Source organism: Oryctolagus cuniculus, chromosome 2 (genome assembly GCF_964237555.1).
Source record: "Oryctolagus cuniculus chromosome 2, mOryCun1.1, whole genome shotgun sequence".
NCBI classification, from domain to species: domain Eukaryota; kingdom Metazoa; phylum Chordata; class Mammalia; order Lagomorpha; family Leporidae; genus Oryctolagus; species Oryctolagus cuniculus.
In genome coordinates this window covers 115,012,846-115,026,005 of record NC_091433.1, presented here as the reverse complement: position 1 = coordinate 115,026,005, position 13,160 = coordinate 115,012,846, and the positions used below count along the sequence as shown (strand labels likewise).

Here is a 13,160-nt window from a genome sequence, read left to right as displayed (position 1 = left end):
TTGTACAGTTTTTTATATGTACAGTTTTTGAAAATAATTTATTTGCTTATTGAAAGTCTGTGTTTTACACACAGACACACACAGTTTCAGGGAGAGAGTCCTCTTCCATCTGCTGGGTCACTCCTCCAATGGTTGCACTGCTGAGGCTGTGCCTGGCAAGAGCTGGGACATGGAACTTCTTTCAGGTCTCCTACATGCGTGCCTGGGCTGAAACACTTGTTCCATCTGATGGTGCTTTCCCAGGCCATTAGCAGGCGGCTTGTTTGGAAGAGGAGCAGCCAGGACTCCCACCGGTGCCCATGTGGGATGCTGGCCCTGCACGTGGTGGCTTTACCCACTGCACAAGGCTGGAACGACCTATCCACAGTTGTGAGCGCATAATGCCACTTCTCATCATGTCCTCCACCCTTCCTCACTCCCACCCTCCTCTCTTTTACTTTTAAGCTTTACTTGGACATGCATTTAATTTATTCCCACCAGCTTAACCTTCCAGGAAACAAAAAATTCCACAAGGAGCGAGCAGAAAAACCACTGTTCCTCAAGAGTCTAGACAAGGCTGGGTCCTTATCCTCCAAGTCTCTGTCACTACCAGACCTGAGGTGGCACTGGAGCCCCCTGGGGATCCATGAGAGAATCGCGTCAGCTTTCAATCCCTGGTAGGGCACTTTTTCATTCAATGCAAAATCAGATAGACATTTCTCATCGAAATGAAACAACAGTGGCTTCATTGTACACAGTGGTACATGATGACAGTATCACAATCTTTTGTAGACATAGAATAAAGATATCCTAGATCTTTTTTTAGTGATCAGGGCAAATAAGAAACATGTTTTACCCCTGCTCCCATGTGCTTCAAGTGAGATTTCTCCCTGGACACTGCCATTGCTGGGGACATGTGGGCAGTGGGTGTCCAGGTCCACCTAGTGCATCCTGCTGTCTCGGGAAGAGGCAGAGGGAGAGGCAGAGGGAACAAATCGGGCAGTTCCACACTGTGTTTCCTGAAAAAATACACTAATTGTAGTCTCAGTAATGCTCAGATGGCCAAATGGTCCTTCCATTGAGGAAAAAGCCTTTTAAATTTCTCCAATTGCTGTAGCATGAAACCAGCCAACACACAGGTCAGTGGAAGAATCAAACCCCAGGCTGGCGCCGCGGCTCAAAGGCTAATCCTCCACCTAGCGGTGCCAGCACACCGGGTTCTAGTCCCGGTTGGGGCGCCGGATTCTGTCCCGGTTGCCCCTCTTCCAGGGCAGCTCTCTGCTGTGGCCCGTGAAGACAGTGGAGGATGGCCCAAGTGCTTGGGCCCTGCACCCCATGGGAGACCAGGAGAAGCACCTGGCTCCTGCCTTCAGATCAGCGCGGTGCACTGGGCGCAGCGTGACAGCTGTTGCGGCCATTGGAGGGTGAATCAACGGCAAAGGAATACCTTTCTCTGTCTCTCTCTCTCACTATTCACTAAGTCAAAAAAAAAAAAAAAAAAAGAATCAAAGCCCAGACACTGGATGTAAAAGTAATAGAGCCCACAGCGCGGTGGTGCAGTGGGTTAAAGCCCTGTCCTGAGCGCCGGCATTCCATATGGTGCGGACTCAAGTCTCAGCTGCTCCTCTTTTGATCCAGCTCTCTGCTATGGCCCGGGATAGCCTTAGAAGATGGCCAAAGTCTCTGGGCCCCTGCACCCATGTGAGAGACCTGGACAAAGCTCCTGGCTTTTGGCTTCGGATCGGTGCAGCTCTGGCCGGTACGGACATCTGAGGAGTGAACCAGTGGATGGAAGACCTGTCTCTCTGTCTCTACCTCTCTCTGAAACTCTGTCTTTCAAATAAATTAGATAAATTTTTACAAAATAGATCCCAGTTTTAGCAGGGTGTTTTGTACTGTGGTGCATACTTATTTCTAATAAATAGAATTTAGATAATTTTCATAAATGTTAATATTTTCCAATTTTCAAAGTATTTATTTATTTACTTGTAAGACTGAGCATTAAAGAGAGGCAAAGCCGGGACAGGGAGGGTTCTGTTATCTGGTCTCTCGACAAATGGCTGTTAACAGTTACTTGGCCAAATAGAAGCCCAGCGCCAGAACTGCCCCTGGTCTCCCCTGTGGGGCAGGAATCCAAGAACTTGGGCCATTGTCTGCTGGCTCCCAGTGTGTGCATTAGCAGGAAATGGGATCAGAAGTGGAGCAGTGGGGATTCAACCCAGTCTCTGATGTAGGCTGCTGGCATTGCAAGTGGCAGCTTTATCCACTGTGCCATGATGCCAGCCTTCCCTCCTCTCCGGATTTCTTTCCTTTTTATTTTATTTGAAAGTCAATTTACAGTGAGAGGCAGAGGGAGAGGTAGGGAACCATCCTCTGGTTTACTCTCCAGATGGCTGCAATCACTGGACTGTGCCGATCCAAAGACAGGAGCCAGGATCCAGGAGCTTCTTTTGGGTCTGCCACATGGGTGCAAGGGCCCAAGGACTTGGGCCATCTTCTACGGCTATCCCAGGCAATAGAGGAGCGCTCGATCGGAAGAGGAGCTGGCGGATTAGAACCAGTGCCCATCTGGGATGCCGGTGCTTCAGGCCAGTGCTTTAATGCTCTGAGCCACAGGACTGGCCCCTCTCTGGATTTCTTAAGAAAAGTGTGCACATTTCTGGACAGGGTGGGAGAGAAGATATTTTTCTTGATGTTCCTCAGAAGTATGGAGATTCCTTGAAACTCTCACTTCTATTTTCCTCCTGTATCCTTGACTCAGAACTCAGGCTGTAGAAGGGAGAGCGCACCTGTGTGATCTCTCCTCTAAGCACCTGCGTCTCTTTCTGAGTCCTGGTCTCTGGCAGCTGCTTGTTCTGAGGATGTTTATTCTGAGTCAGTACAGAGGTGAGTGTGGGGCAGAAGTCTCGTCTCTCAGAGACCATCTCCCTGGTGCGGCGGTCTGCCGTGAGGTGACCAATGTGAGTGCATCAGAAAACAAACAGGTAAAGACAATGAAATCAGCCTTAAAGTGTTACTAAGTATTTCCTAGGAAAAGGGACTTTCTCTTCCAGAATCCCAATGAAATAAAAAATAGATTATGTTATATTGTCTTTCAGTGCATTTAAAGTTTTTAAAAGTGTCCCGCAGTGATTTTGGGAGGTGAAGTCTCCTGGTAGAAACATGCGCACTACAGGTAAACTTGTGCAGCCCTGGTCTGAGCTGGGCAGCTGGAGACACAGCCCCTGGGCTGAGTTCTGAGCTGCCCTGGGCCCTTGAGCTGGGCACAGCCCTGCCCCACCCCTGCTCATTTGCATGTTCCCAGAGCACCGCCCACCTCTCTGGGCATTTAGGAGCAGGCTGCTCCCACCCCATGCAGGAGGCAGTGCCAGGCAGGACCCAGCATGGACATGAGGGCCCCCACTCAGCTGCTGGGGCTCCTGCTGCTCTGGCTCCCAGGTAAGGAAGGCCAGCAGCAGGAATGGCCTCAGGCAGTGTGGCCAGAGCTGCCCGTCTCTGCAGGAGCGTCCTCTTAGAACGTGAGGATGACTGTGGTCTCTGTGTTTCTGTTTCCCTCCTCAGGTGTCACATTTGCCCAAGTGCTGACCCAGACTCCATCCCCAGTGTCTGCAGCTGTGGGAGGCACAGTCACCATCAATTGCCAGTCCAGTCAGAGTGTTTATAATAACAACAACTTAGCCTGGTATCAGCAGAAACCAGGGCAGCCTCCCAAGCTCCTGATCTACCAGGCATCCAAACTGGCATCTGGGGTCCCATCGCGGTTCAAAGGCAGTGGATCTGGGACACAGTTCACTCTCACCATCAGCGGCGTGCAGTGTGAAGATGCTGCCACTTACTACTGTGCAGGCGGTTATTATTGTAGTAGTGCTGATTGTTCCACCGTGATACAAGCCCTAACAAAAACCCCCCAGGGAAGCAGAAGTGTGAGGCTGGGTTGCCCCAGCTGCTCCTCCTGGGCCCCACCTGCTGAGAGTGATTCTCAGAGCAGCCAGGCTTGAAGGTCCTGCAGGGTCGGGTGGAAGGGGCCAGGCTGACTCCTCTGAGGTTCCCTTCTTTCCTCCTCCTTGGAAGCAGCTGCACACACATACTCACACTGAGAGAGAGAGAGTTCTCTCCCATCTGTTGGTTCACTCCTCAATGGCTGCACTGGCTGAGGCTGTGCCTGGCAAGACCTGGGACATGGAACTTCTTTCAGGTCTCCCACATGGGTGCCAGGGCTGAAACCCTTGTTCCATCCACGGGTGCTTTCCCAGGCCATTAGCAGGGGGTTTGTTTGAAGTGGAACAGCCAGGACTCCACCCGTGCCCATGTGATATGCTGGGGCTGCATGTGGCGGCTTTACCCACTGCACAAGGCTGGGCCATCCTATCCACAGTTGTGTGAGCATAATGACTCTTCCCACCATGTCTTCCCTCCTTTCTCAAACCATTCCCACTCTTTTTTTATTTGTCTTTAAAATTTTACAATGACATACTTTCCATTTACTCTATCATCACTGCTTAACCCTCCACTAGACAAAGAATTCAACACGGAGTAGCAGAAAAACCACTGTTCCTCAAGTATATAGTCATAAAAAGTGAGCATCAGTGAGAGGTGAACACAGGCTCTAGAGGGAGAGGGGGAAAGAGAGAGAGAAAGAGAAAGACAGAGAGAGAGGAAGAGAGAGAGGGGGAGGGACGTTCTTGCAAGTTCTGGGCTGTGCAAGCCCTGCAGCCCCTGTACTGGTGTAGCTGTAGCAGAAAAACTGGGCTGAGCTGTGAGGAGAGCGTGGACCTCTACCCACATTGGTCCTCTCTCTGCTGAGACCCCCAGAGAGACATTCTCTGTAGGAAACTTGTGCAACCTGGGTCTGATGTGGACACCTGGGGAGACTGTACCTGTGCAGGTGCTGAGACACTGGAGAGAATTCTCCTATCTGACTGCATCCCAGTAACAAGGAGGGTTCCCCAAAGTCCCATGGTGAGCAGGTGTGGGTGCTGGGATTTGAGCTCAGGTCTCTATACCTTGGTATCTATTCCCTCCACAAGGCCAGGTTAATCCCATAGCCGAGGCCAGAATTTAAAATAATACAGAGACCAGCCCAGGATGGGGTGACACACACAGCTCCTCACTGTCTCTGCCTCAATCCATGGGGACACAAATCTACACCCAGTCCCTCCTGAGCGGCAGCTATGCCCCTGACTGCCATTCTCTCAGAGCCTCCTCAACCCCAGGGGACTGCATGTCAGTGTGGGGCAGGGCCTCCTCTGCATCCCAGACTCTTTCCTCTCCTCCTCCGTCCCTTCTCATCCCTCCTCTCATCCTAACTCTCATGTCCCTGCAAAGCCAGTTTCTCCCCTCCATGCAGACACAGATCAACCTATCAAAGCCTCCTCCTCCACTCTATTTCTTTGATAGCTGACCCTGCGGCTGTCACATACCTGCACTGACAGGAGGTCATCAAGATACTTACCCAACAGATTCTCTCTCAGAGGCACTGTGTGCTCGCTCAGCTTACAGTCAGCTGTTCTCTGTGTGCTGTAGAATGGACCCCACGTGAGAACACAGTGACATTGGGAGGATGTCAGAGCCCAGCCACTCACTCAAAAGGGAAGAGACACTGACTGCACCTCCCAAGGTGTGACCAGCTGTTCTCTAGAGAAAGGACTTTCTGCTACAGATCCCCACCTAACCATGAATACATTATACCATCAGGTTGTTCAGTTCACTTAAATTTTGGCAAAGGTCCCTCAGTGACTTTGGGAGGTGAAGTCTCCCGGTAGAAGCATGGGCACTGTAGGTAAACTTGTGCAGCCCTGGTCTGAGCTGGGGCAGCTGGAGACACAGCCCCTGGGCTGAGTTCTGAGCTGCCCTGGGCCCTTGAGCTGGGCACAGCCCTGCCCCAACCCTGCTCATTTGCATGTCCCCAGAGCACCGCCCACCTCTCTGGGCATTTAGGAGCAGGCTGCTCCCACCCCATGCAGGAGGCAGTGCCAGGCAGGACCCAGCATGGACACGAGGGCCCCCACTCAGCTGCTGGGGCTCCTGCTGCTCTGGCTCCCAGGTAAGGAAGGCCAGCAGCAGGAGCGGCCTCGGGCAGTGTGGCCAGGGCTGCCTGTCTCTGCAGGAGTGTCCTCTTAGAACATGAGCATGAGTGTGGTCTCTGTATTTCTGTTTCCCTTCTCAGGTGCCACATTTGCCATTGATATGACCCAGACTCCAGCCTCCGTGTCTGCAGCTGTGGGAGGCACAGTCACCATCAATTGCCAGGCTAGTGAGAACATTTACAGCTTTTTGGCCTGGTATCAGCAGAAACCAGGGCACTCTCCTAATCTCCTGATCTATTTTGCATCCAAACTGGCCTCTGGGGTCTCATCTCGGTTCAAAGGCAGTGGATCTGGGACACAGTTCACTCTCACCATCAGCGACGTGCATTGTGACGATGCTGCCATTTACTACTGTCAGCAGACTTATAGTTACAGTAATGCTGATACCACAGTGTTACAAGCCCTAACAAAAACCCCCCAGGGAAGCAGAAGTGTGAGGCTGGGCTACCCCAGCTGCTCCTCCTGGCCCCCATCTGCTGAGAGTGATTCTCATAGCAGCCAGGCTTGAGGTCCCTGCCGGGTTGGGTTGAAGGGGCCAGGGTCACTCCTCTGAGGCTTCCCTCTTCTTCTTCCTGGCGGCACCAGCACAGACATGACCATGACCCTACTGTTTAGAAAGGCAATTATTCTTTCTGAGTATTGGAGCTACAACATCATTTGCAATTCATAGAGGAAAAGAGAGACATTATAGCTATTACAAGAAAAAATATTTTAAATACCAGTGATTATAAAATTTTATGAAGGAAAGTATTTTCATATCTACAGTTATTTAAAATATTTATTTCCTCATTGAAAGTCCGTGTTTTATACACAGACACACACACACAGTTTCAGAGACAGAGTTCTCTTCCATCAGCTGGTCTCTTCTCCAATGGCTGCAGTGGCTGAAACTGTGCCAGCCAAGACCTGGAGATGGAGCTTCTCTCAGGTCTCCCACATGGGTGCCAGGGCTCCAACACTGGAGCCATCTACAGGAGCCTTCCCAGGCCAAGCAGGGAGCTGGATTGGCAGTGGAGCAGCCAGGACTCCCACAGCTGCCCTGTGGGATGCTGGTGCTGCCTTTGGTGGCCTACCTACTACATGAGGCCGGCCCATCATATATCCACAGTTATGAGAGCTAATGCCACTTCCCACCATGTCCTCCCTCCTTCCTCACTCGCCCACCCCTCTTCTGTTTCCCTTCCCTCTGTCACTACATTGGACTACCAGTGCAGTGTCTCCCTCTGCGGGCCACAGGTGTGATCGTGTTACTTTCAATCCCTGAGTCAGAAGGTCTTCATTTAATCCAAATCAAACAATTATGTAGCTTCATTGTCCACACACTATGGTACATAGCTAACAGTATCATAATCTCTTGTGGATGTAGAGTAAATGGGAAAAGGAGCAGAGCCCTCTGTCTCATAGATCTCTCACTTTAGTGGTCAGGGAGATAATAAGCACACGTATCATGTTGTGCATGTGCTCCCACTCTGCTCCATGGCAGAGGCCGCCCGGGAGCAAGGCCATTGTTCTGAGCAAGGGGGCAGTGGGTGTCCAGGTCCTCTTAGAGCATCGTCCTGTCTCAGCCTAGCCAGGCCAGGGGCAGAGGCAGAGAGAATGAATTGGTCAGTTCAACACTTGTGGTTCCTGAAGAAACAGACTAAGGTGTAGGCTCAGTAATGGTCAGACAGCCAAATTGTCCTTTGATTGAGGACAAAGTTTTTAAAATTTCTCTTGTTCCTGTAGCATGAAACCAGGCAACACACAAGTCAGTGGCCAGAATCGGTGCTCTGACACTGGAGATAACAAAAAATGTAGCCCGGCGATGGCAACTAAACGAGCACCTAAAATGATACCCATTGAAATGAAATGGACACTATGAGAAACAATGACATGAGCAGCGCTTGTCTAGACTGTTGAGGAACAACTTACTATTTTGTTCCTTTAGTATTTTTGTTGTTGTTGTTGTTGCTCGGTTTGCTCTACACAAGACCGCTGGTTGAACTCTGCAATCAATGCACAACCATTCTTAAGCATTTAAAAATTAACAGAAAATTGATCTCTGTGACACATAGGAGTGGGAATAAGAGAGCAGGAGATATATAGGACGGCACATACTCACTCAGACCTACCTCCAATGGTGGAACTAGAAATGTGCCAGGGGATTTCAACTCAACCTTATCAAGGAGGCAGGTACCAATGCCAGCACACTTGGTAAAGTGATAAATATAAATACACAACTGATCAAAAAGATAGGGTAAGTGTCGAAGAGATTACACAAATAAGACCAGTGTAAGCAAATAATGAAAGATAGAATCAAAAGGGAGAGAATGATCCTGCGGGGGAAGCAGGACACACAGCAGACTCATAGAATGGCAAATGCCCAAAACAGCACTCCTGCCTCAGAATCAGCCCTTGGGATATTAGGATCTGACTAAAGGTCCAGGAGAGTCTCGCAGGCATGGAAAGCCATGACACGGTGGCAAAAAACAATCTAAATGAAGGATCCTGGTGAACAACACCGCAACAGAAGGATCAGGCCATCAAGGAGAGAGGCGCCTTTCTCTGAAGGGAGGAAGGAACCTCCACTCTGATATGGCCTTGACTAAACAAGTTCAGAGTTGGTGAACTCAAGGGGCTTCCATAGCCTAGACAGCTCATAGCAAGAGTCTCGGGTGATTGCTGACATCATAAATAAGAGTGCCAATTGTTAAATCAACAACGGGAGTCACTGGGTTCATGCTCCCCACGCAGGATCTCTGTACTTAATATGTTGAACTATGAAACTCAAAAACAACACTACTACTCGAACAATACCCTATACCTGGTTCAGTTGTGCGAGTACAACCTGTTGAAATCCCTGCTTAGTATATACTAAGTTGATCTTCAGTATATGAAGGTAATTGAAAATGACACGTGATGAAGGGCGGGATGGGAGAGGGAGTGGGTGAGGGGAGGGCCACGGGAGGGAGGGAGGTCGGGGGGGAAGCCACAACAATACAAAAGATGCATTTTATATTCTACTTAAAACTATTGGTTGAACTCTGTAATTAATACACAATTACTCTTAGGTGTTTAATTAATGCTATAACTAGTACTCAAATAGTATTTTACACTTTGTGTTTCTGTGTGGGAGCAAAATGTGGAAATCTTTACTTAACATACGCCAAATTGATCTTCTGTATATAAAGATAATTGAAAATTAATCGTGATGTGAAGGGGAAGGGGAGAGGGAGTGGGAGAGGGGAGCGTTGTGGGTGGGAGGGAAGTTACGGGGGGGAGGAAGCTATTGTAATCCATAAGCTGTACTTTGGAAATTTATGCTCAATAAATTAAAAAAAAAAAATAAATGAAAAAGTAAAAAAAAATGGAGCCCTGATATTTTCGGTAAACTGGTGCATCCACAAATGGTTAACAGTGAGGACTTAGCAAGCAGAAGCCCAGAGCCAGAACTGGCCCTGGGTCTCCCCTGTGGGGCAGGAATCAAAGAACTTGGGCCATTTTCTGGTGCCTTCCAGGGTGTGCATTAGCAGGAAACAGGATCGGAAGGGGAGCAGAGGGGATTCAAACCAGTCTCTGATGTAGGCTGCTGGCATTGCAAGTAGAAGCTTTACCTACTGTGCCATGATGCTGGTCTTCCCTCTGCTCCAGGTTTTGTCTAGAAAATTCTGAACAGTTCTGGACAGAGGAGAGAGGAAGTTGTTTTCCTGATGTTCCTCAGACCTCTGGTGACTCCTCGAAACTCACACTTACCTCTTCCTCTTTATCCTGTGCATGGGATTCCGTTCCCGGTTTGTCCAGTGTCAGGATGGCTACATTTCCTGCTCTGTGGCCCCTCCCCCCATCACTCCACAGCCTGCTGCCCTGTCACAGCCCCTGGACCCTGGCCCTCCTCCCGACTTCAGGACCATTGGGATTGTATAGCTCCCCCAGGTCCTTCCACGTCATCTCCCCATCACAGTCCTTAATCAGTCAACCTGCCCAGCTCCTTAGATGACAGTCCCAGTGAGCAGGCAGTAGGCTGTGGATGACTTTTGTGTTGGAGAAGTTTTATGTCCCATCTTACACTCTTACCATCTCTGCTATGTCTCCCTGAGACAGAATTAGACCTGATAGGGTGAGGCCGGTGCTGTGCCCTAGCCCGGTAAAGCCATCACCTGCAGTGGAGGTATCCCATGTGGGTGCCAGTTCATGTCTACAATGGAAGAAGAAGAGCTGGGACACGAATCGGTGCCCATATGGGATGCCGGCACTGCAGGTGGAGGATTAACCTAGTGTGCACAGTGCTGGCCCCTCACTGCACCCTTACAAATCAGCTACAATGTGTAAACCTAGATGACTTGTCATAGAAGCCAAGAGGTTTGAGCAGATAATTTAGAAATTTAATGAAACCTCCAGGACTACTTCAGAGAGTATACGGAAAAGAATTAGGAGATCAGATTGTTTTACTGCAAGAAATTTTGACACCATATATACTTTTTTCTTTTTGTTTATTATTTGTTTTACTTGAAAATCAGAGTTACACACACAAAGAGAAGGAGAGACAGAGAGAGAGAGAGAGAGAGAGAGAGAGAGAGAGAGAGAGGTCTTGCATCTGCTGGTTTACTCCCCAGTAGGAGACAACAGCTGGATTGCACTGATCCGAAGCCAGGAGCCAGGAGCTTCTTTCAGATCTCCTATAGGGGTACAGAGGCCCAAAGACTTGGGCCGTCTTCTACTGCTTTCCCAGGCCATAGCAGACAGCTGGATGGGAAGTGGAGCAGCCATGTTGAACTGGTGCCCATTTTGGATGACGGCACTGCAGTTGGCAGCTTTCCTGCTATGCCACAGTATTGGGCTCCTCTAGGTTATCTTATCAGCACAATTATATCATAATTTAAGAGCATACCTATTGACCAAAACCTCTCCCAGCACATTTTAGGAACTGATATAGAGAAAATGCATCTGCAAACATATTGTATGGAGTTCTCACGACATATACCCTGTTGGATTTGTGTTTTGTAGGGTGTTTGTTTTCTAGTTGTGTATTGCATATGACCTCTTTTTAATATGACTGTGAAACCCACCTTTAAAACATAAGTCTCAGACAAAAAAATAGTATAAGGACTTCCTTGAAAACTCCTGAGATGTTGAATGTGGAGACAGCTCCAGACTCTGACTGGGGTCACCACTCCTTGAGCTCTTCTCTAGGTGACAGCTCCAGAGAAGCAGCCTGCGGGTGTTCCTAACGCGTCGTGCACTGACCTCTAAGCCTAGAGTAAGCCCCAGTGAAACATGGAAATGCATATAGAACTGTTAGCTCTTCCATGGTTTTATCATACCAAGATACATGAATTTAACTTACTTTAACGTAAGCAAAGTATCCATTTTTTGTCCATTTTTAAAATATGTATTCATTTGAAAGGTAAAAGTTACAGAGAGGCAGAGGCAGAGAGAGGTCGTCCATCTGCTGGTTCACTCCCTAGATGGCTACAACTTGGGTAACTACCCCATCCAAAGCCAGGAGCCAGGAGATTCTTCCTGGACTCCCATATGGGTGTAGGGGCCCAAGGACTTGGGTCATCTTTCACTGCTTTCCCAGGCCATAGCAGAGAGCTGGATCAGACGTGGAGTAGCCAGGTCTCGATCTGGCACCCAGATGTGATGCCGGATCTGAGGGTGGTGTCTTCATTAGCTACCCACAACGCCGGCCACACACTGAAATATTGTCAATGTACTCTATAAACACTAGGTCAGCCCTCCACTCTATGAGGAATCCAACATGGAGTAGCAGAAAACCACTGTCCCTCAAGAGTCTAGACAAGGCTGAGTCTGAATCCTCCCAAGCCCTCTGTCACTACCAGACCTGAGGTGCGCTGGCTCCCCCTGAGGGTCACATGTGGAATCGTGTGAGCTTGCAAAATCAAATAGAACATTCTCATGGATTTGCACCAAGAAGAGCTTCATTGTTGGTATATAAAGGCATGCAAGGAATAGTATCACAATCTCTTAGGCATGGAAAAATCGGAACAAATTGAACAGAGCCCTTTATGTCATAGATCTTTCATTTTAGTGGGCCGGGCAGATGAGAAACAAACCAATGATGTTCAAACTGTGCTGTGTGATGTGCCTCCCATGGAGCAGGGCCAGTGCTCAGGACAATGAGGATGTGGGTGTGCAGGTGCACGTGTGCCTCCGTCTGCTCCACCTAGACAGGGGCAGAGGCAGAGGCAGAGGGAATGTATCGGGCAACTCCACATTGTGTTACCTGAAAAATAAGCTCATTGTACTCTCGATGATGGTCAGATGGACAAATTGTCCCTGACAAAAGCTTTTAAATATTCTCCTATCCCATCAGCATGAAGTCAGCCAACACACAGGTCAGAGGAAATATCAGTGCCCTGACGGATGGAGATAAAAAAAATGGAGCCCAGTTTTAGCAGGGGTGTCTTTACTGTGGATAATACTTGCTTCTAGTATTTCTTATCCCGTAAATTCAATGTTTTGGAAATGTCCCTGAGTGACTTTCGGAGGTGACATCTCCTGGTAAAAGTGTACACACTACAGGTAAATTTGTGCAGCCCTGGTCTGAGCTGGGGCAGCTGGAGACACAGCCCCTGGGCTGAGTTCTGAGCTGCCCTGGGCCCTTGAGCTGGGCACAGCCCTGCCCCACCCCTGCTCATTTGCATGTCCCCAGAGCACCGCCCACCTCTCTGGGCATTTAGGAGCAGGCTGCTCCCACCCCATGCAGGAGGCAGTACCAGGCAGGACCCAGCATGGACACGAGGGCCCCCACTCAGCTGCTGGGGCTCCTGCTGCTCTGGCTCCCAGGTAAGGAAGGCCAGCAGCAGGAACGGCCTCGGGCAGTGTGGCCAGGGCTGCCCGTCTCTGCAGGAGCGTCCTCTTAGAACGTGAGGATGAGTGTGGTCTCTGTGTTTCTCTTTCCCTTCTCAGGTGCCAGATGTGCGCTTGTGATGACCCAGACTCCATCCCCTGTGTCTGCAGCTGTGGGAGGCACAGTCACCATCAGTTGCCAGTCCAGTGAGAGCGTTTATAGTAACAACCGCTTATCCTGGTTTCAGCAGAAACCAGGGCAGCCTCCCAAGCTCCTGATCTATACTGCATCCAGTCTGGCAT

General features: G+C 49.5%; 1 long non-coding RNA gene and 1 gene segment (V, D, J or C); one reads left to right on the top strand and one right to left on the bottom strand.

Moving 5' to 3' along the window:
- The window catches only part of LOC138848564 (uncharacterized), a 284,768-nt gene that overhangs the window by 39,687 nt on the left and 231,921 nt on the right, over nucleotides 1–13,160 (bottom strand). The window lies entirely within an intron of this gene.
- LOC138848679 (Ig kappa chain V region 3315-like) overlaps nucleotides 3,340–13,160 on the top strand; it is a 32,827-nt gene continuing 23,006 nt past the window's right edge. The window contains 1 exon segment of the V gene segment in view: nucleotides 3,340–3,417. Coding sequence covers nucleotides 3,363–3,417 — 55 coding nt within the window.